General features: G+C 44.9%; 2 protein-coding genes across 6 annotated transcripts in view; one reads left to right on the forward strand and one right to left on the reverse strand.

The window, feature by feature from the left end:
* Positions 1 to 23,975, reverse strand: part of IQGAP2 (IQ motif containing GTPase activating protein 2) — a 589,818-nt gene that overhangs the window by 152,986 nt on the left and 412,857 nt on the right. For all 5 annotated transcript variants that reach the window (XM_030193260.1, XM_030193262.1, XM_030193259.1 and 2 more), the window contains one exon: positions 4,882 to 4,972. In XM_030193260.1, the coding sequence (XP_030049120.1) occupies positions 4,882 to 4,972 (91 nt within the window). The remainder of the gene's footprint in view (positions 1 to 4,881; positions 4,973 to 23,975) is intronic.
* Positions 15,932 to 19,265, forward strand: F2RL2 (coagulation factor II thrombin receptor like 2). Its single transcript, XM_030193264.1, is given in 6 exon segments — positions 15,932 to 16,185; positions 17,500 to 17,713; positions 17,715 to 18,111; positions 18,113 to 18,413; positions 18,416 to 18,483; positions 18,485 to 19,265. Coding segments are annotated over 6 exon segments (1,149 nt in total). The 5' UTR covers positions 15,932 to 16,115; the 3' UTR covers positions 18,584 to 19,265.

The raw sequence follows: 23,975 nt of genomic DNA on the forward strand, positions 1-23,975 counted from the left end.
GTATAGCACCTGTATGGCCCGCAACCCCCCCTCCCCCCAGGGAACTCCAACCATTCAAGAACTTGGCACAAATAATTCCAGTCTACAGGATCAAATGCTTTGGCCGCATCTAAACTCACCAACATAATGGGGTCTTCATCATGCATGCTCTGTGCCACAGCCAAGAGCGCTCTCCATATATGCAACACCGAGTGTCTCTTTGCAATGAACCCTACCTGAGCTTCACTTACCAAGACTGGGAGATGCTCTGCCAACCTATTAGCCAGTGCCTTAGCCAAAATTTTATGTCTACATTAATTAGGGATATTGGCCGGTTTTCATGTCTTGGAAACTCCCCTGCCTCAATAACTGCTTGGTAATACTCAAGTAGAGGATTGACCAGGGTTAGATGCATAGCCTTATAAAATTCCCCTGAATATCCATCCAACCCAGGTGCAGTGTATGACTTCAGCCCCCTAATTATTTTCAGCAATTCTCTCGGCTGTAGGGGAGTCACATTTCAGGTGTTAGCGTTGGTATCCCTGATTTAGCTAAAAATCTATTTACTTTGTCTTTATCTGGGGGACTCCCTCCTAAATACAATTGGCTAAAATGAGCACGTAGCACTTTGTCTGTACGGTTTACAATCTGCCCCCTGTTATTTTTCAAAGCCGTGATTGTGCAATTCCCAGCCCCAGAACCAACTACCCTGGCCAAGAAGCCACCCTGACGGTCTCCGTGTCTCCTTAGTCGGTATTTTTTATACGCTAAGCGCCTCTGGGTATGCTCATGTAACAAGGAATTTAGGGTAGCTTGTATTGATTAGTAGCAGTCTCGATTAACCAGGGATGGTGACAGCAGAAAAATCCGTTTGGCCCTGCTTAACTGGACAAACAAATTAACTATGCTAGCAGCAGCTTTCTTCCGCCGCGCAGCAGCAAAGGCAATGATCGCCCCTCTCATTACCGCCTTCGCCGTGCACCAAAACAGCCGTGGCTCAGACCTATGCTGATTGTTATGCAGGGCATACTCATCCCATTTTCCTTGTAAATATTTTAAATCTTTAATCAAGTAGCTAGGGAAATCTCCAATATTTAAATGCCTGATGGCCCGGGGGCGCCTCCACACTGGCACATGATCCAATATTATCAATTGTTCAATCCGTGAATCAATAACCCACGGGAAGAGGGAGGTTGACGTGAAAATGTGGTCTAACCTGGCCCAGGATCCATGCGCACGAGATCTATGAGTATAGTTCCTCTCATCAGGATGGAGCGCCCGCCAGGCAACTATCACCCCAAGGGATGATATAAAGGATGACAGTGCCCCTGCCCTCCTCCCAGTTTCGTTCTCTGTGCACCTACTCCCTGTACAGTCCATCCCTGGGTCCATCAACGCATTCATGTCCCCAGCTAGTATTAGGTCTTTAACTTGCAAGGGCATTAAAATCTTTAAGAAATCCGGGTAGAACTCAGGTGCATGAGGGGTGGGAGCATAGACCAATAGTAAGTAAACCTCCCTCCCCTGCAGAGAGACCTTAACCAGCAAAAACCGTCCCCTATCATCTCTCAAGATTGTTTCCGAGTATACTTGGCCCTTCCTAAACAGGATCGCGACCCCTCCTCTCCTTGACCCTGAGGCTGCATATTCCACCTGACCTACCCACAGCACCTTCAATTTCTTATGTTCCTCTTCTGAGAGTTGCATCTCCTGCAAGCAAGCAATATCTGCTTGTAGCCTATTCAGGTGGGTTAAGATTTTTTTGCGCTTCTGTGGGGAGGATATCCTCCCCACATCCCATGTTACAATCTTACACTGCGCCAGCTTCCCCTTCCATTCTACCCCTTGACGTACACATCTCTAACATATACTCCAAGACCAGGGGCCCAGCCCTTCCCCCAGCTCCGCCCCACTTTGCTTCTACTCTTTTTTCCACTGAGCCTATAGCCATGCATGCACGACCAAGAACCCGCCTTTGTTTTGTATGCCTCCAAGATAGAACCCTTCTTGAGTGTCTCCCACATTACTCCCCCCACCTCCCCTCTACTCTTCCCAAACTCCCTCCCGTTCCACCCTCCCCCCTTAGTAATATAATGTAATGCGACGCGCCCCCACCCGTCACGAGAGGTCACATTGCATGCTGTGGCCTCCACTCTACCCTCAACCGTCTACCAAAGAGAAACATGTTTCCCATAACCAAGATGGCTAACTCCCCCACAACCAATTTATTCAGTTCCAACCCCCTAAACAAAAACCTCTTGATCAGGTTGCTGAGGGCTGCACTTCTGCTTCTCTGTTAATAAAGTCCAGCGCCTTTGTGGGTGACTCAAATATATTCCATTTTCCTCCCAGGTGCATCTTCAAAACTACTGGATATGCCAGTGTGAAGCGGATCTTCTTTTCAATGAGGGTAGTAAAGATTGAGTGGAACCCTTTGTGTTTCTCCGGCACTCCCGTTGAGTTATCCGGAAAAATCATTATCCGATTGCCTTCATACTTTAAGGAATCTCGCTTTGTCTTATAGCCTAGCATTATTTCTTCATTATGAATGTAGTTATGTATTTTGACAATAACCACTCTCGGCTTTGGGTTTCCATGTTGCAGCCTCCCAATTCGGAGCGCTTGTTCAATGCAAAAGGCCCCGCTGCTGTCTGATAACACAAATTCTTGTTTCAGCCATTTCTCCAACACTGGCCCCAGGTGCTTTTCCGCTGGAGTCTCATGCAATCCAACTATTCTTATATTTGAGTGACGAGCTCTATTTTCTAGATCGTCTAGTTTGTCGCCTTGTGCTCTGAGTTTTGCCTCCAGTTCCTTGAGGGCGGGAGAGCTGGTGTTCCAGCTGTCTTCAATGTACGACATACGCTTTTCAAGCTCGAGGGTGCATTTAGAAACCTCCGATATCATTGAGTCTAATTTTTCCAGCTGGCATGCTAACGCATCCAATCTTGGCTCTAACGCAGTGCCCACCGCTGTTGTCATCTGTGCCAGCTGGCGCTCCGAAAACTCCGGAAGGGCCCCCTGCATATTGTCCACCATCTTGGGTTCCTTGGCGACCAGGGGAGTTTTCCCTCTTTCCTAGCGGTTCCAGCCGGCATTTGTACTAAGTATTGTTCCATACACTTTTCGCCTCTTTACCAAGTGTGGCTCTGTACTTCTGAGAGGTATTTTGAGGACGTTCAGTGATAAAAAAAAAACGGAGCGGGGACCCCAGAGCTCAGCTAAAGCCTGGCTGACGCTCTCGGTGCATCACGTGACCATCTTTCGAAACTGAACTTTTAAAGGCATCACTTTGATATCTGCTTTAGAATCCTCCTGAATACCCATTTTCTCCATTTAGCAAAATTGTGCTCTTTCATATTGAAACGCCTTCCCTCTTGAGCAAGGGTCCCACCAAGTCTGGGTCTCGAGGGACACAAGCCAGTCTGATTTTCTGGATTAGCATAATTAAAATGCATGTGAGCTATTTGCATTCACTGCTTTCACTGTACGCAAATAGAAACATAGAAAAATGTAGGTAGATAAAGACCATACTGCCTATCCAGTCTGCTCATCCATGTCATCTACTCTCCCTATCACTCCCTTAGAGAGCCTATGTACTTGTCCCAAATAGAAACAGAGAAAATAGATGGTATGCATAATCATTGTGGAAATCCTGAAAACCTGAAAGGATTGCAGCCCTCGAGGACCAAGTTTGGAGACCAAACTTGGTTCTCGAGGGCTGCAATCCTTTCAGGTTTTCCACAGTTATGCATACCAACTTATATGGGCTCAACTCTATATAACATTCAAAGTATGTGGCTTACCATTATTCACAACTCTCTAACAATAATGACAACAATTTCTTTGCCTACAGATTCAGCTAATCTTGGGTTAAATGAGGAACACATCTTAAAACAACTCTTTCCTTATGAAACCTGATAAAAACAACTTGAAATCACTAGTGAAGAAAGTATTTTTGATCTTTAAACTAGCATCAACTTCCAGTGGGCAATGGCACTATAAACCTTTATTTCCTACTACCTGGGCAATTTCCCTAAACGCATAACTTTCGCTAAGCCCACTCACAGCTGTGATAGCCCTTGGCTAGCCATAGACTGATTCCCTCTTGAATCAGGTAGGCATGCACTTTTTCCAGCCACTAGGTGTCACCAATGAGCATCAATTCCCATCAGTCACCAATGAGCATCAACTCCAGTCAGTCATCTTACCTTCACCCGAGTGTTCACCCAGTGAACAACTGGCTAGTGTGTTTACCCAGTCAAATGTTCATGACAAGTGATACTGAAGTAAAGTGGCATATCCAGAATTGATTTTTTTTTAGGGGTTTGAGACTTATATGGGTGGACACAAGGCAATGCAGATGTTGACACCGTCTCCAGTTCTCCCGTCACTGGCGTCGACTGGGTAGACCTGACTATAAAAAGGTGAGGCCATGGTGCACCCTTGGCTACATGCCTAAATGAGCAATTTCCATGGCTCTTCCTTGATCTACTACTTTTGTCACTTCAAATAACACGACATTGGATGAGACTTTCCCTTTATAAGCCCATATTTATTGTTCATGGTCCTGTAACTATTCATTTGACAGAACTGTGCCATTCTTCCTTTCAGTACTGTTTCTTTATCTTTACCCACTACTGAAATTCAATGACAAATCTGTGCTTAATGATCAAGACTCAATGTATATTGATGGGTATTTATCAGCCCCTTAATTCATATGTATGTAGTATGTGAAGAAATAAAGGGACATAACACTAATTACTGTGCCTAATAATAAAAAAAAAATGCTAACCTAAATACATCAAGTAATAAAATGGTGCAGGTAACAGATCATTTTAAGAGTGCCTCTACTGAAGCTCCAAAAGGGTTTATTTAAGCATAAGTGAGACACACACTTACCATTTGTGGCATTCTCAGTGTCCACATTAGCCTCACTGATTCCTTCTTGTATCTCTCCAAGCCACAGAAGTGCAGACTCATCTTCAGATACCTGTGACAAGACCCAGCAGAAACCATGGAATGAAACAAGCAATGGAAAGTTAATTACTGGAGGGCACAAATTGCTGTTTCCAGACCACAAACATTTTGCCAGCACTGTCAGCCTTTGAAACACTGTTTTGTGGGTAGGGAACACGTCCATCATTTTCACCTTCCAAGGATCTAACAGTGAGTCAAGAAATTAAATTGTGTGTTATTGGCTAGATCCTGCACCCCATTCCTCCCCCCCCCCCCCCCCCCCCAGTATTTTCACAATCTGCTCCCTAGCTGGGCTGTGGTTGGACAATTGAAAGCTGTGCTGAACTGCAGAAATCAAAGCTATTTTGTGCCTATTGAGCAGGGACTGTGTCTTATGTGTTTATGAACAACGCTGTGTTGGCTGGTAGTGCTATAAAAATAAGTAGTAGTAATATTATTTTGTGCCTACTTAAAAAAAAATCTTAATGAAACAGAGCAATGCATATATTTTCATTTACAGTACATCAAATTACTGAAAAAGTTGCATGTTACAACAAGCAACTCTAATCCTAACCCTAACTCTTGTGCCCCCCACCATGAAAACATTTTTAGTAGCTCTAAAGAACCTCTTTATTATCTGGGAAATAAACACTCAAATATATAAACACTAGTAAAAAAAGCCCTGTTTCTGAACAGAATGAAACGGGGGATAGCAAGGTTTTTTGGCGATGTAGTTTGTGTGCTGGTGACAGTGAGCCTTCGTGTCTACCTTGCTGCGTTCTGTTGAGGGGGTTGTGTGGTTTGAGGGTATTTAATGTGCGCAGGTGGTTGCTGAGGTTGGCAGAAGTCTGGAGCGATTACCTTGCTGCGTTCTGTTGAGGGGGGGGATGGTTTGCGGGTGTTTAATGTGCGCAGGTGGTTGCTGAGGTTGGCAGAAGTGTGGAGCAATTCGTAGGCAGGGGGATGACTCCTCCTCCTGCCTGTGTTTGCTTGGGGTGGTGCAGGGTGGTAGTGGTGGGTATCTGGGGTAGGTGTAGGGGTAAGTTGCGGTGACTTTGGGGGGGGGGGCGTTGCGAAGGGCGGTTAGTGCACCTCCTACCTTCCAATGGGACGTCATCTGTCTGTAGAAAACGCACCTCCAACGTGGGTGACTGTCATTGCTCCGCCCTTGTCGTCATGACGTTGTGAAGCTTGGGCGGGGCAGACAGTCATGGAGCAAAATCGATCTTAGCCACTTCATTTTTAGAACTTGGGAGAGTAACCATTCAAGATCAGATAATAAAGCCGGTGAAACAACCAAAGTAGCTAAAGAAACTGATTCAGTATCAAAGATCTTCAGTAACTCTGAAACATTAAGTAGACTAGCCTCCGTATCTGGGACCAGGCCTACAGCCAGGCCCCATTTGCACAGAATTCTTTTTTGCCAAAGGGAGATAGTAATGCATTAATGGAGGCACTGATTCTTGTGGAACCAGAACTTCTTTTAAATATCGTTGAAACATATCTCTAGCAGAGACCAAAGGAAGCTTTGGAAAGTTTATTAAACGCAAGTTTGAAAATCTCACGTGGAGGGGCATAACCGAACGGGGCACCCAAGCTTTCCTGAGGACTTCCTGGGCGGCCATCTTTCGTTTCGATAATACGGTCGGGGACGCCCAAATCTCAACATTTAGGTCGACCTTAGAGATGATAATGGAAACCGAGGACGCCCATCTCAGAAACGACCAAATCCAAGCCATTTGGTCGTGGGAGGAGCCAGAATTCATAGAGCACTGGTCCCCCTCACATGCCAGGAAAGCAACCAGGCACTCTAGAGAGCACTGCAGTGGACTTCAGAAATTGCTCCCAGGTGCATAGCTCCCTTACCTTGGGTGCTGAGCCCCCCAACCCCCCCTCCCCAAACCCACTCCCACAACTGTACAACACTACCATAGCCCTAAGGGGTGAAGGGGGGCACCTAGATGTGGATACAGTGGGTTTCTGGTGGGTTTTAAAGGGCTCACATTTACCACAAATGTAACAGGTATGGGGGGATGGGCCTGGGTCCGCCTGCCTGAAATGCACTGCACCCACTAAAACTGCTCCAGGGACCTGGGTATGACATTTGAGGCTGGCATACAGGCTGACAAAAAATATTTTTAAAGGTTTTTTTGAGGGTTGGAGGGGGTTAGTGACCACTGGGGGAGTAAGGGGAGGTCATCCCCTATTCCCTCCGGTGGTCATCTGGTCAGTTCAGGCACCTTTTTGAGGCTTGGTCGCAAGAAAAAATGGACCAAGTAAAGTCGGCCAAGTGCTCGTCAGAGACGCCCTTCTTTTTTCCATTATCGGCCGAGGACGCCCATGTGTTAAGCACGCCCCAGTCCCGCCTTCGCTATGCCTCTGACACGCCCCTGTGAACTTTGGTCGTCCCCACGATGGAAAGCAATTGAGGACACCCAAAATCGGCTTTCGATTATGCCGATTTGGGCGACCCTGGGAGAAGGATGCCCATCTTGCGATTTGTGTCGAAAGATGTGCGCCCTTCTCTTTCGAAAATGAGCTCACTAGTTTTCCAAAAACTCCATTTTCCTTTTCAACACACAGTTCTTCTTAACCAATGTAGCAGTTAAAATTTGAGAATTCTTAATTTGCTCATCATTTAGTCCCATGTTCTGTGTTCTCCGAGATAGATCTTTACGTAGACACTCAATATTAGTGGAATTCAATTAAACATTGCCATTCATTAAAGCAAACTGCCCTGAAAGAGCCTTACCCAGGTCCGAGACTACATTTCAAATAGATTCTAGTGTAAAAACTAAGGTCTCTGAAACTGAATTACCATTCCTGCCACAGAAACACCAGTCACCGCAGCATTATTTTTTTTATTTATTTATTGCACTTGTATCCCACATTTTCCCACCTATTTGCAGGCTCAATGTGGCTTAGAGATGCATCCTGCTTCTAACACAATTCCATCTCCTCTTGATGCTCCTTCCAGGTTTTGCTGACCTGGGAGTAAACTATGCACCTCACTGCTCATTTTGGAAACCTTCCCCCATCAGCAGAAACATATAATGCTACACGACTGAGATCCGCCAATGAGTCTCTGAAGCTCAGATGACCTGGTTGCAGTGGGGGGAGGGGTCACAGATCTGGGGTGAGTGATTTATCACAGTCAAAGAATGACAATGCCCCACATGGCAGTGGTGTCTCAGTAGCCAGCAGTTCTCGTCCCCCAAACTCTAGAGAAACAGGACCCCACGTCACAAAGATATCCATAGGTCCAACAGTAACTGGAGAAGTCACTGATGAGGGTTCCGAGAAAAAAACCCTCCCTTTGTCCTTCACCACAGCAGAAAGGATGAGGAGGAAGCATTGATACTGCCATCTTAGCTCCTCCCCCAAATGGTTAGAAGCTGGGCACTTTGATTACCCTACGCCTGGAATAAACTTCCTGAGCCCCTACGTCTTGCCCCATCCTTGGCCACCTTTAAATCTAGACTGAAAGCCCACCTCTTTAACATTGCTTTCGACTCGTAACCACTTGTAACCACTCGCCTCCACCTACCCTCCTCTTTTCCTTCCCGTTCACATTAATTGATTTGATTTGCTTACTTTATTTATTTTTTGTCTATTAGATTGTAAGCTCTTTGAGCAGGGACTGTCTTTCTTCTATGTTTGTGCAGCGCTGCGTATGCCTTGTAGTGCTATAGAAATGCTAAATAGTAGTAGTAGTGGTGATTTTTCTCTATTGCTTTACTGAGAATATGAGTGGTGTTGATGAATGGCCTTATAGACGCACATGGAAGACGAGACCATGATTGTGCCTTAAATGTTACTTCAGTCATTTCTGGAGGTGGTCAGCATTATACTGCTCTCACCACTGGATGAAAGTGTCAGGCAATACCTCACTGCATATTGCTACTGTAGCTCGCAGCTGTTAATTTTCCTTTTTCTGACGAGTAGCCTAGTGGTTAGTGCAGTGGCCTTTAAACCAGGGAACCCAGGTTCCAGTCCCACTTTAACTCTTTAGAGTGGTGGGGCAGTTTAATAGTTAGTGCAGTGAATGGAGATCCTGGGGAACTGGGTTCCATTTGCACCGCAGCTCCTTGTGACCCTGGGCAAGTCATTGAACCCTCTATTCTCCAGGTACAAAAACTTATTGTGAGCTCACTAGGGATAGAGAAAGTACCTGCATATAATGTGTACAGCTCTGTGTACGTCTAGTAGCACTATAGAAATGAAAAGTACTAGTAGATCTTTTTTCCCTTCTTGTTAGCATACTGGGAGAATAGACATATTTGGAGTTCCAGAGATGGGGTGGGTCTCACAGTAACCTGTTGTCCCTTATGAGGACACTTTGGAATGTGTTTTTTAGGGGGAGTGATAGAGTGAAGGAGGGTGGGGTAGAGTGGGGCAAGAAAGTGGCAGAACATTCTTCTTTTTGTTTTGAGATGTGTTTTTGGAAGTGGAGAAAAGTTTTTACAGATCTCTTGGGACTTCTCCAATCCGGGAGCAGGCTGCAGGCTGGGATGGCTCTGCTCCGGCTGAAACATGTTTTCAATGTTGATAGTTATTATTACAGCTGTACACTCTGCCCCTTAAGCTGATTTCATGGAATGTGGGAGGTGTTTCCTCCCCTATTAAGAAGCAAAAAGATCCTTCAGGCTCTCAATTGTCAAATGGCAGCCTTTTTACAAGAGACATATCCTCTGTGAAACATGATAAGCTCAAAAAATGGTGGGTAGGGTCAATATCAGAAGTGTCAGTTGCCTACTGCAAAGTGGGCAGAGTTTATTTTATTTCACAGAGTATTGAATGTGGTCATACACACCAAGCATGCAGTACCCTAATGGGAGGTACATCATAGCAAGAATGACTACAGAGCGGCAACAATTTGTATGCTCCAAATGTACAACAAAGGATTTTACCAGAGTATTAGGATCATTTTGCTCCAGAAGCAGGATATACCTATGATTTTGGGGGGAGATTTTAATAGTGTATATGATCCCAATATTGACAAATCTAATCCCAACACTAAGAGAAATTTAACACACGTAGAGGCAGATGCATCAAGCAAACGTTAAAAAATCTAAATCGTTAAAGTCCCTAACGATTTTAAAAAAAACGAAGAATGCACCAAAACAACAAGTCACACATGCTCGGATCGGTATTGAAAAGTACAATGTATCAAAGAATCACAATACACGTCGGTAATCGGCCCCTAAAGCATGCGCAGAGCAGCCAATCGTTATGTTAGCTGCTCTGCGCATGCCACAAACAGCCAAAACACAAGCACATGGCTCCCAAATCAAAACAAAAATAAAATAAGGGTGGGGGGGGCAAGGGCGCTCGTGAGGAGCATCCTGTATGGCCGTCCTTGCCCCCCCCGCCCGAGGTCGCCGTTTCCCCCCCCCCCCCCCCCCCGGCACGAAAAAACTCAAATTTTAGCAGCCCCGGCCCGGCCCTCCTCCCTTCCTGTGTCTTCTCCCACACTAGCTCCGCCTCCCACCATGCTCCGGTCCTGTGCCCCGCCCCGCCCCCCCCTTTGGTCGTGGCTGCCGCTCCCCCCCCCCCCTCCAACGACCCCCCCCCCTTTGCCTTACCGGCCCGTGCAGCGTCTCTCACCTCTGCTGCACGGGCAAGAACAGCTGATCGGCGAGTCAGAAGGCCTCCTCAGACGTCCCTTCTTTCTTCCTGGGCCCGCCCTCCTCTGACGTACTTTGGTCTTTGATTAACCATTCCTCTTTATCCTTGGCAGTGAGCAAGGTTGGGATAAGTTACAAATGGACTAGAAATGCAAGGTGGTGGTAATGATTTGTGTGTGTGTGTGTGGGGGGGGGGGGGGGAGTAGATCTGTTTGATTACTGTTTTCTCTCTGGGCCTTATTTCTGAGTCTGTGTTACATAGTAACATAGTAGATGACGGCAGAAAAAAAGACCTGCACGGTCCATCCAGTCTGCCCAACAAGACAACTCATGTGTGCTACTTTTTGTGTATACCCTACTTTGACTGTATAAGTCTGCCCAGCACTATCCCCGCCTCCCAACCTCCAGCCCCGCCTCCCACTACTGGCTCTGCTATCCAATCTCGGTTAAGCTCCTGAGGATCCATTCCTTCTGAACAGGATTCCTTTATGTTTATCCCACGCATGTTTGAATTCCGTTACCGTTTTCATCTCCACCACCTCCCGCAGGAGGGCATTTCAAGCATCCACCACTCTCTCTTTTGCTTTATTTCTCTGAAAGGTTGCTTTATGTTTGCTATAGAAGAATTTCAATTTTTGGAGGCTTGGTGGCCTAGTGGTTAGAGCACCGGACTTGCAATCCAGAGGTGGGCAGTTCAAATCCTGCTGCTGCTCCTTGTGATCTTGGGCAAGTTAACCCTCCACTGCCTCAAGTACAAACTTACATTCTGAGCCCTCCTGGGACAGAGAAATATCCAGAGTACCTGAATGTAACTCACCTTGAGCTACTACTGAAAAAGGTGTGAGCAAAAATCTAAATAAAGAAAATAAAGAAAGAAATTGCTTACGTCTACGCTGGGTATCTCTTGATACATCAGGAAATAATTGTATCTTAAAACCTAGGAATAATTTCTCTCTATTTTTAAAGAATATCCTCAATAATCATTGTTTGTCAGGAGACAGTGCCACCGAGGCAACCAATGTCGCTGCGGTGGCTATTTCTGAGTCAGAAATTTCTAATATTGCAGAAACATCCAAAGTTTCTTGTTGGTGATCCTCAGTTTTCCTCGGCAGATAATAGACATGTGAAAAAGGAGGAAACTGATTTTCCATTAAACCCAAAGTTTCTTTCCTATATTGTTTCAGCATTTCCAGGGGCCTAACTGTAGGAACCCTCGGAAAATTCAGGAAACGAAGGTTATTACTCCTTACAAAATTTTCAAAAATGTTTAACCAATGAGGTTTGTAAATGTTGAATGGTAGAAAAATCTTTATCAATTTGATTTCTACGTGAGAGTAATTCCTTTGCTTCTGTTTCAGTTTTTTCTACCCTCATCTCTACTTTAGAAAGCTTCTGTGCAAGAACACCAGTTTGTGAGAAAAGAGTCTTACCTAGGTCCGAAATTAAATACCATAAAGAGTCTAACATTACCTCTGAAGGCTTCTTTTGCAAAAATTCAGGAGTTGTAACACTCAAATATTCAGAAGACTCACTTGTCAGACCAATTTCTGGGATTTTTGCTTCCCCGTTTTAAACGTTGCAATGTTGTTAACGTGAGGATTCACATCCAACTCCTCTCCTCTTGTCTCCCCTTCAAATAAATGAATCTCACTCACAGCAGTACCCTGCAAATCTCCCGCAGACGGTACCACTGATTCTGAAAGGGGAGAACTCAATCCTCGTGGCTGTGGGGGAGGGGCTCTTCCGTCGGGGCTCAAAGACGTCTCTAGCCCCGGAGACGCAGCCATTCCCCCTGTTAGAGCCGGCGACTCCTCTGGGACCACTCCCGATCTCTGCTCCTGCCCTTGACCTTGCAAATGACGGTCCATCGGAGAACTGTAATGGGTTCGGGCAGCTGGGAGGCTCGAGCAGCTGCCTTTCCCCGACGCTTGGGCATCTCGATACAGCAGAGGAAAATGAAGTCAGATGCACTTCAGGTACGTGCGGCCATCTTGGATCCCTAATCCATTCTAAGCCCTTTATATAAAGAATTGCAGTAGTCTAACTGACTGATAATTAAAGTGTATTAAAATACCAAGGGCAGGGGGGTTTGGCACACAGAGTTTAGTAATGTCTTATTTGAAACTAAATGGAAGGCACTTTGGAGTTGCATTGTTTGATGTACCATATCAGCTAAACTGTCTCAGTCTATATTGTTTATGACCCAGTCTCTGACAAATGCTGGTCCTCTGCAAGTGCTCCTGGTACTTTTGACCATGCTATATTTTCTGTACTGTGGTAAATAACTTCTGGCAAGTGATGTGGAAGCAAATTGAAGCAGAAAGTCTATCCACTATCCACTCACATATGGGGGAATTATTTTCAATGTTATCTCAACGGACACTGCCCTGGTGGATAAGGAACATAAACTGCTATCTGTTATGATAGCAACTGCTATAAAAATTATGTTTATTTGTATTCCACATTATCTAAACATTCTAAGTGGAGAACAATATACATACATAATAAAAACAGCAATAAAAAGAAACACTAGAACATAATGGCCTCGAAAAAAATGCTAAGTGCTATTCTATAAATGGCGCTCAGAGTTCTGCACTATTTATAAAATAGCATTGGCGCCAGTATCCATGTCCAATTTTAGGCATGAGGATTTAATTCTCATACCTAAATTATGGATGGAACTCCCTTATTCTACAAAACTGCATGCAAATTCCAGGAATGCCCTGATCTGCCCATACCCCTCCCATTGTCACGCTCCCTCTTTGGATCTGTGCATAAAATTTAGGTACTGATCCTGATGCCAAAAATGTGCATGCAAATTTTAATTAATTCCACTAGCACCAATAATTGATCATTAGCGCCCAATCAGTACTAATTGGCTTGTTATTCAATTGCACACAGAAATTGGTCATGCACCTGAATTTCTACATGAAAGTCTGAGCACCATATATCCTATATAATAATTCTCACCTCCAACATTCTGAGGCTGCCTGGAACCGTGGCTCATGTTGGAGTAGATAATAGTGATGTCACACAACCCACACCAGACTGGCCAGTAGAAGGGAGAGGGGCGGAACCACGATACAGGGAGCAGCGAATCAGCACAACACGGGGAATGCACAGCAGCAGGAACAGAAGCCTCTCTCACACAGTCACTCTCACATACACTCTCTCAAACATACACACTCAGAAGAAAACCTTGCTAGCGCCCGTTTCCTTTCAAACAGAAACGGGCCTTTTTTACTAGTAGAATCATAAAAACCCACAGTTCTAGTTTAGATCTTACCATAGTAATACTCAATCAAAAATTGATTCAGTTCAAACTGAAAGTCTATTCCATAATACTGCTTAAAAAGAAATTAAAGTGCACTAAAGTTTGTATTTCCAATTATATATATATATATATATATATATATATATATATTAGAAGACACCATTACTGATAGACTACCAATCAAAACTTTAAAAATCAACAATATTTGAAAACACACTCATAGCTCAATTGGTAACCACTGTAATCTTTTCATGGAAAAGTGGGACACAGTGTTCAGTTTTGGTGGTCCTCTGTATGCCTATTTATAAATACCAGTTACATATTGCTGAACAAAAGGACTAGCTAACCAGCTTTCTTGAAGTGTGGTCCCCACTTCAATCCTATCTGGACAATGCTGGCACACTGCAATTTTTTTATTTTTGTTACATTTGTACCCCACGCTTTCCCACTCACGGCAGGCTCAATGCGGCAGGCAATGGAGGGTTAAGTGACTTGCTCAGAGTCACAGGGAGCTGCCTGTGCCGGGAATCGAACTCAGTTCCTCAGGACCAAAGTCCACCACCCTAACCACTAGGCCACTCCTCCACTCCAATTACCTTAATTATATGATTACAGTGGATTATCTGACTTTATCTTGTATACCCTGCTTACATTTGTAATAGGTCTACTGTTTGCTAAGTGGAGTAGGAGAAAGGAAGGGGGCCAAGAGGGATTGGCTTCTGAGTTTTTTTTTTCTTCCTGGAGACAGTCCTTTCTATGGCTATATGTTTATTGTAACGGGATATTTTTTGTTTGTGGATATAACCTGTTTAAATTTCAATTATGCTGAGAACTAAAACTTTAGCCAATAATTTTGAAAAAAAAAAAAAAAAAAAAAAAAAAGAGATCCTGCACAGGTTGAGTTTTAGCAAAACCAACCATCCTAAACCCCAAACTGATTTTATAAATAAATCTAGACCTTGCAACTTCCACATACCTATATCAAAAGATATGGGGCAAATCAGTTTATAATGACCCTCAGTTCTTTCTGGCAGCTGTTCAATCCCTATATGATAGTCCCTAAACACACCAAGTGGCTCATTTTCAAAGCAAAATCAGGCACAGTTTATAGAATAGCACTTAAGCACAGGAGTCACATGTAAATTTAGGCGTGTTCATTTGCACCAACAAAAACATGGTGCAAATGACCCTATTTATGCACAGAACCCCATATTCTATAATTGCATGCGTAACTTAAATCTATGCACACGTTCTGCTCCAAAATGCCCATGACCCTCCCATTTCTGTGCCCCCTTTTCCGGGATGAATGTAAATTTTGTACATAATTGATTTCAATTAGCGCTAATTGTTCATTAAAAAGCCAATTGGCATGTTATTCAATTAAATTGTGTACACAAATTGGGTGTGTGACCAAATTTATGTTTGACTTTTATACAATTTAGGGGGATAGTGTGCAGACACCGGCTGCTTTTATACAAGATTGCTCAATTGTTGAAGTGAAAACACAACACTCTCTCAATTAAAGGAGGAAAGAGTTTCCTCCTTTAATTGAGAAAGTGTGTTTTCCTTCACTGCATTATTAGTGAAGTGGATCTTAGTGTGTTTCTGTTTTTATAAGGACAGGGGCAAGGCAAGGGGCTGTTAACCACAAAAGATCAGAAACCAGAACCACCTTCATTTATGCTGCAACCCCCCCCCCTCCCCCACACACACACACACACACAAAAAGAAAACCACACACCAGTTGATTAATAAAAGGGCTAGGGCTAGGGCTAGGGCTAGGGCCATCCCCCCCCCCCCCCCCTACTAAGCTAACTACTTCCACTCCCAAGTACAAAAAGAAGAGCGCTGCAGTTGTTTTGTGACTGCTCTGGCAGCTCAAGTGTCAGCATGAAATCCCAAAGACATACAGACACGCAGCTTTGTAAAAAAATATCCCCTGTAAATTCTCAGCTGGAACTTGATGTTCAAGGAAACACACCTAGGAAAAAAAAATGCTTTTGGACAGTGAAGAGTTAACAAGAGTTTATCTGGTTGTAACTAAACCTCTTCCTGATTTCCAGCTGCAGCGCTCCCTTGGAAGTCACACCCTAAGGACTGCTGCTTGCTTCCTGCTAACGATAGAAGCTGGTGGACTACAGAGCAACGAAAGGCGCCCTCACCGGCCAGGCAGAAACAATGAGTGGGCTTTAACAAAAGAAAGAAAAATGAGATTAGAAAACCGGGTCCTGTCCTCGTATTGTTAGAGAAAACAGATCGTTTTATCCATCACCGCGATGAACTCTCCACTGCTATTAGCAACCATCGGGCTGGTGTCCGTCCTCTCCTGTACTGTGTGCCAACGAGGTAGGTGTGCTTCAAACTTAACCTTTGTCCAGCATTTTCCTTCTGCTCCTTTGGGCTTTCGGTCCTGTGCAACACAGTCAAAAATAACCCTCTCTTTTCTCTCTGTTTTTAATCTGCAATAGCTCAGCCATTGCAGGGAAGGTCTTTGGGCAGGAGCCACAGACTTAATTCCCTCTGGAACCCGTTGTATACACCTCCCGCTCTCCACATCTTATATCTGCATATGTATATAGGTAGCTGAATGTTTTCCCTGCTGGCAAAACTGAAATGACTAAGAAAACATACAAACTGCAGTCCAAAACCTTAAGTAACTGGAAGGGACTTTACTAATAAAACGTGTGTAAATTAGTTGATTCTAAACAACAGATCCAGTCACAAAAAACCACAGTCGTTCAATCAGTACTGTAGTTCATCATCAGTCCACCTTAGTTCTAAGAATCAGCAAATATTACTTTCACTGTTTACACCACAAAAAGTTTTATTAACCTGTGGTGAGGTGGTGGTTGATGAAAAAAAAACCACAGTAAGGCAAGTCATTAAACGCTTGAAACAAACTAGTAATTGTTTTGGGGCTTTTACAATCATTTATAAATTTGCATGTGTTAGGTTTTCTTACAGTTACTACCAACAAGGCCAGGTTACAAAAAACTATCCAGGAGAAATGAATTAGAAGATACAGAAAGACTCCCATTTAATCTACTAAAAGGCTTTTCACTTGCAAACATTTACATTTAAGGGGGGGGGGCGGTGGGGGCGGTCCGCCCCGGGTGCACCACTGCGGGGGGGGGGGGGGGGGGTGCCGTGCGCCTGTTGGCCGAGTCTGCTCGTTCCCTCCCTGCTGCTCCCTCTGCGCGGAACAGGTTACTTCCTGTTCCGGGGCAGAGGGAGCAGCAGGGAACGAGCGGACTCGGAGCCGACAGGCACGCGGCACCCCCCCCCCAGCAAGTAAAAATGCATTGGGGGGGTAATTTAACCGGGAGGGGGGGGGGGGGGGCGCATCGGCGATCTGCCCCGGGTGTGAGCCAGCCTAGGAACATCACTGGGGGGGGGGGGTCTTTTTTTTTTTTTTACTAAAGATTAGCATGTAATCTCTCACTGGATACATTTTATTCCTATGGGCTCTGCTGCAGTAACATGAACTAATCTTTAGTAAAAGACCTCCTTTGTTTGGAGCCAGGAAAACTGACTGCTTTGTAGTACACAAGTGCTGATGAGGTCAGCCACTACCCCCACACCCCTCTGTCCCAATTTCTACTCTGATGGAAGCTGCCAGAACTACTTTTCCTTTTTTAAACTTGTCTGTTTCATTTTTAGGGCACGGCTTCTTCAGTTCAGGACGGGAAAACTTTACCATTAAGACATTCAAAGGCATTCCCGCAGGGGACAGTGAACTACTTCCAAATCATGTTATAGAAGGCTTAAAAGAAGATACCCCTCATAATGAAGATAAATGCTCTCTGCAGAAGTCATACAGTGCAAGACTACAAGTGAGCAATACCACTATGGAGTACCTTACCAGCTCTTTAGCACCAGGTGATTCCAGCCGTGTACATCGCCGTGGTCTTAATAGGGGTACCGGCCAATGCCATCACTCTGTGGATGCTCTTCTTCCACGTCAGGTCCGTCTGCACTGCTATCTTCTACACAAACTTGGCCATTTCGGACTTCCTCTTCTGCATTATGCTGCCATTTAAAATTGCTTACCACCTGAACGGCAATCACTGGGGATTTGGAGAAATCATGTGTCGTGTGATGTCTGTCGTTTTCTACGGCAACATGTACTGTTCCATCCTCTTGCTCATGTGCATCAGTATCAGCCGGTACTTGGCCATCGTTCATCCCTTCGTCTACCGAGGGCTGCCACAGAGGACCTTTGCAGTGTCGCTCAGCATGCTGGTGTGGATCATCGTCTTCATGTACATGCTGCCCCTTCTGCATCACCAAGCAAGAGTACCATCTGGAAGAACTTAACATCTCCACCTGCCATGATGTACATAATGCCTGCGACACACTGTCCCACCTCAAGTTCTATTACTTCATATTTTTGGCCGTGTTTGGCTTTTTAATTCCATTAGCTGTGATTGTGTTTTGTTATGTCTCAATCATTAGGACCTTGAGTACTTATGACCAGAAATGGTTCTGGTATGTTAAGATAACCATGCTGATACTTACCATTTTCACAATTTCCTTCACCCCTAGCAACATTCTCCTCATTATTCACCATGTGAAATATATCAGGACGACACAGATGACTTATATTTTTCCTATATTTTAGCTTTATGCCTCAGCAGCCTAAACCAGTTGCCTGGACCCATTCCTCTATTTTCTTATGTCCAGAATGAAAAACCATGCCAACTACTGCACAATAGTCAAGATATCGAGACATGCGCAGATGTAGCTCTACACTTTTGAACTGCAAGACAGCAAGCTAGTGAGGTGCTGAAAATCACAGCAATGGATTACATAGACACTGGCATTTTCCCCTTCAGAATCTGCTTTATCGGGATTTGGGAATGAATTACAATAGTCCTTTCTTCTAAGGAAAACTTCAATGCCGATATATTGGAAATCCTGGTACTGTATGTTCATTAACATAAATTATTCAATGTACTGTATGATTTAAAGAGACAAAATATAAGAGTATGGTGGCCAATAATCAAAAGTTAACTTCCACAAGTAACAGTGTGTCACTTGTGGAAATGGGTCTCGATTATTGCTCACTCAAATATGTGGGTAAAGCACAGGCAATTTTCAACAATGCAAGTACTTTCCTCTGTGTACTGAGGTGTTGGTCTCAGGGCAGAAGTGAGGGTAGAGAATAGAACTACAATCACAGTTCTGCACTAAAAAGTTATAACACAGAGAAAGCAGACACACATCTCTGTGCATAATTTTAACCTGGTCATTAATCAAAGCCAACTAGTTATTCTTTGGCTTTCTTTACTGGTTCATGATTAAGGTACATGCAGAGTTTGAACCAACATGCCCAGTTTAGTATTTACTCCGTAAGAAAATTTGTACATGTTAACTAAAATACTTGTTTAAAGCACTTCTTTGTTTTTTTCTTCAACAGAAAAGTAAAACATACACAAAGATATATGTGGAGGTGGGGGGGGGGGGGGGGCGTGAAAGTTTCTTGCCTAAAACTGTAATTTAAAAATAAAATGGTTAGGGCTAGCCAGTGACTCAGTTGCAGTGGTATGCACTACCATGCGGAAGATCTGGATTCAATTTCTGCGTCATTCCAAACCCCAGGGGGAAGGGGATGCCTAGGCAGGGTTCTGGAAAGAGCCTGTTGCATGGCTTCAGGCTAAGGACCATCACTGCACTGACTGGGCTAAGAGAACTTGGAAAAGATATGAGATGGGGGTTAAAAAAAAATCATTGGGTTGTTGTGAATGAAGCCCTCATGAAAAATGATCAAATCAACAATCCCCATTTTTGAATCAGACTGGTTTCTTCACAGCTACTCCTACAAATTGTTCACAAGCCAAGACTGAAGCCTTAGCTTGGGGCTGAGTTGGTTCTATAATATAGCAGCTTATGCTGGTGTGTAGAAAACCAAATCACCCAGTGGCAGTGAGTCAGCAAAAGGGTCCCTGTTAATAAAGAGCATCCTCCCATTCCCCCTGGGAAGGTAAAAGGAAAATAGATATATGTAAGGATCTGGGCTGCCAAGTCTTACATTTAGAGGTACAGACTCTTATTTTGCAAAGAACACCCTCTTCTTTCTCTGTTCTGTATAACATAATATTCATCTAGCCCAAAATATTTAAATACGGCTCAATAATCCATATTCCTAGGATTTGTTCACCACCATAAGAAAGGATATTTTACTTTCATTGTAGCCATAACAATTAGTTTTCCAGAAATAACTCCCTGATAAGTACATATGTAGTGCCATACTGGGAAAGACCAAAGGTCCATCTAGCCCAGCATCCTGTCACCGACAGTGGCCAATCCAGGTCAAGGGCACCTGGCACGCTCCCCAAACGTAAAAACATTCCAGACAAGTTATACCTAAAAATGCGGAATTTTTCCAAGTCCATTTAATAGCGGTCTATGGACTTGTCCTTTAGGAATCTATCTAACCCCTTTTTAAACTCCGTCAAGCTAACCGCCCGTACCACGTTCTCCGGCAACGAATTCCAGAGTCTAATTACACGTTGGGTGAAGAAACATTTTCTCCGATTCGTTTTAAATTTACCACACTGTAGCTTCAACTCATGCCCTCTAGTCCTAGTATTTTTGGATAGCGGAACAGTCGCTTCACATCCACCCGATCCATTCCACTCATTATTTTATACACTTCTATCATATCTCCCCTCAGCCGTCTCTTCTCCAAGCTAAAAAGCCCTAGCCTTCTCAGCCTCTCTTCATAGGAAAGTCGTCCCATCCCCACTATCATTTTCGTCGCCCTTCGCTGTACCTTTTCCAATTCTACTATATCTTTTTTGAGATACGGAGACCAGTACTGAACACAATACTCCAGGTGCGGTCGCACCATGGAGCGATACAACGGCATTATAACATCCGCACACCTGGACTCCATACCCTTCCTAATAACACCCAACATTCTATTCGCTTTCCTAGCCGCAGCAGCACACTGAGCAGAAGGTTTCAGCGTATCATCGACGACGACACCCAGATCCCTTTCTTGATCCGTAACTCCTAACGCGGAACCTTGCAAGACGTAGCTATAATTCGGGTTCCTCTTACCCACATGCATCACTTTGAACTTGTCAACATTGAACTTCATCTGCCACTTGCACGCCCATTCTCCCAGTCTCGCAAGGTCCTCCTGTAATCGTTCACATTCCTCCTGCGACTTGACGACCCTGAATAATTTTGTGTCATCGGCGAATTTAATTACCTCACTAGTTATTCCCATCTCTAGGTCATTTATAAATACATTAAAAAGCAACGGACCCAGCACAGACCCCTGCGGACCCCACTAACTACCCTCCTCCACTGAGAATACTGGCCACGCAATCCTACTCTCTGCTTCCTATCTTTCAACCAGTTCTTAATCCATAATAATACCCTACCTCCGAGTCCATGACTCTGCAATTTCTTCAGGAGTCTTTCGTGCGGCACTTTGTCAAACGCCTTCTGAAAATCCAGATATACAATATCAACCGGCTCCCCATTGTCCACATGTTTGCTTACCCCCTCAAAAAAATGCATTAGATTGGTGAGGCAAGACTTCCCTTCACTAAATCCGTGCTGACTTTGTCTCATCAGTCCATGTGTTTGTATATGCTCTGCAATTTTATTCTTAATAATAGCCTCCACCATCTTGCCCGGCACCGACGTCAGACTCACCGGTCTATAATTTCCCGGATCTCCTCTGGAACCCTTCTTAAAAATCGAGTAACATTGGCTACCCTCCAGTCTTCCGGTACTACACCTCGATTTTAGGGACAGATTGCATATTTCTAACAGTAGCTCCGCAAGTTCATTTTTAGTTCTATTAATACTCTGGGATGAATACCATCAGGTCCCGGTGATTTACTACTCTTCAGCTGCTGAACTGACCCATTACATTCCTCCAAGGTTACAGAGAATTTGTTTAGTTTCTCCGACTCCCCCGCTTCAAATATTCTTTCCGGCACCGGTGTCCCCCCCAAATCCTCCTCGGTGAAGACCGAAGCAAAGAATTCATTTAATTTCTCCGCTACGGCTTTGTCCTCCTTGATCGCCCCTTTAACACCATTTTCGTCCAGCGGCCCAACCGATTCTTTGGCCGGTTTCCTGCTTTTAATGTATCTAAAAAAATTTTACTATGTATTTTTGCTTCCAACGCTAATTTCTTCTCAAAGTCCTTTTTGCCCTCCTTATCTCCGCTTGCATTTGGCTTGGCATTCCTTATGATCTATCCTGTTACTTTCAGTTGGTTCTCTTCTCCACTTTCTGAAGGATTGTTTATACCACTTCTTCAGTGTTCTAAAGTGTGATGGGGCGCCTCCTTCTGGGGAACTTCGATCATGGAACAGTTACCCTAATGCCACTGATTTTCCTATTATTAATGCTGTGTGGATCATTTCTATGGCCATGGTCTAGCTGCAGCATATCCCTGAGTTCTGAACCCCCCCCCCCCCCCCCCCCCCAAGCAAAATCTCTAGTTATAATTACATCCAGTTCAGTATATGGGTGTTCAAGCTCCCAGCATGGTGGCTACTGTCACTTTAAATTTCCTGGTTCTCTCAGCACAGAATCCTCATTTTAATACTAATACCAGCAGGTGGAGATAGAGAACACAGAATCCCAAATCGGCAGTCATGCTGATATGCCTTGAGTGTGCTTTAATTAACTACAGTCAGCAATCTCATTCCAGGCCAGGTTTTAAGTATTACACAAGGCTACTAACCAGGGGCTTAGCTGCTATGGGGCCATGGGGGCCTGGACCCCCATAAATTTGGCCCTGGACCCCCCTACCTACACCCCTCTCAACCCAGAGGAGTACTCTGCTCTTAAATATCTGGATGTGAGACGAGTCATCATCAGATACTTGGAAGTGACCAATGATTTCCGGAAATCGGATCATCTGTTGTCCTGTATTCAGGTCCTCGTAGGGGTCTGCAGGCTGCTAAGCCTACAGTGGCAAGATGGGTCAAGGAAGCCATTGCAGCGGCTTATGTGGCCGCGGGGAAGGTGCCGCCTATCCAGCTGAAGGCTCACTCTACAAGAGCTCAGGCGGCCTCGATGGCAGAGGCCGGTTCCGTCTCCTTGGAAGAGATATGCAAGGCGGCAACTTGGGCTTCGGCCCATACATTCTCCAAGCATTACCGCTTGACTGTGGCTGCTCGGGCGGAGGCCCGGTTTGGAGCTTCAGTGTTGCGGTCAGGGATTTCTATGTCCCGCCCTGGGTGAGTACTGCTTCGGTACATCCCACCAGTCTATGGATTGATCAGCTTGATGATATGGAAGGTAAAATTATGTATAATCATACCTGATAATTTTCTTTCCATTAATCATAGCTGATCAATCCATAGCCCCTCCCAGATATCTGTATGTTTTTTATTCTGGTTGCATTTCAGGTTCAAGTTTAGTCTTCAGTTACTTCAGAAAGACTTCGTGTTCAAGTTTTTTCACTTGGATTCTTCAAGAGTTAAGACGAGTTTGTGTTACAGTGAGCTGCTGCATTCCTCTCCCCTCCGTTTTACGGGGCTGGATTGAGACTTAAAATTCTGCCGGCACTCCCTCCCCGCTTCGTGCGGCTGTAGGGCAGTTTTGTACCCCTCCCGCTTCGGCGGTGTTAGGGTCAGTCAGCTCCTCCCGCGGTTGCGGTTGCAGGATAAGCCAGATCCCCCCGCATCGGCGGGTGTGGTGTCCCTCCCCCGCTCCGCGGGGATGAGCTGGACGGATTCCCCTCCCCCACTTGTGTGGGGATGAGCTGGGTTAATTCCCCTCCCCCGTTTCGGCGGTGGTGAGCTGGGCAGAGTGTCCCTTCGTGGGTGTAATTCTCTAAGTGCTGAGTCCTGCGGATGGAGCTTTGATATCGACATACTGAGGAGTTTCCGGCAGCACATGACCACATATAGGGAGGCAAAAGTTTGCTCTCTATCTCCACCTGCTGGTAGATGGACACAACCCATCCTGCCGCTCAATAGCCAGGCCGTAAGACCAAAGGGGAGGGATCCTCCATCACCACGGGACCCTGATGTAACAGGCCCTGCTCCACTGGCAGCCGCAGAGGATCGTCGACTGAGAGCCTGATCAAGTCCGCATACCAGGGACGCCTGGGCCAATCCGGACTCACCAGGATTACCCTGCCGGGTGCTTTGCCA

This window comes from Microcaecilia unicolor, chromosome 2, assembly GCF_901765095.1.
Source record: "Microcaecilia unicolor chromosome 2, aMicUni1.1, whole genome shotgun sequence".
NCBI lineage: Eukaryota > Metazoa > Chordata > Amphibia > Gymnophiona > Siphonopidae > Microcaecilia > Microcaecilia unicolor.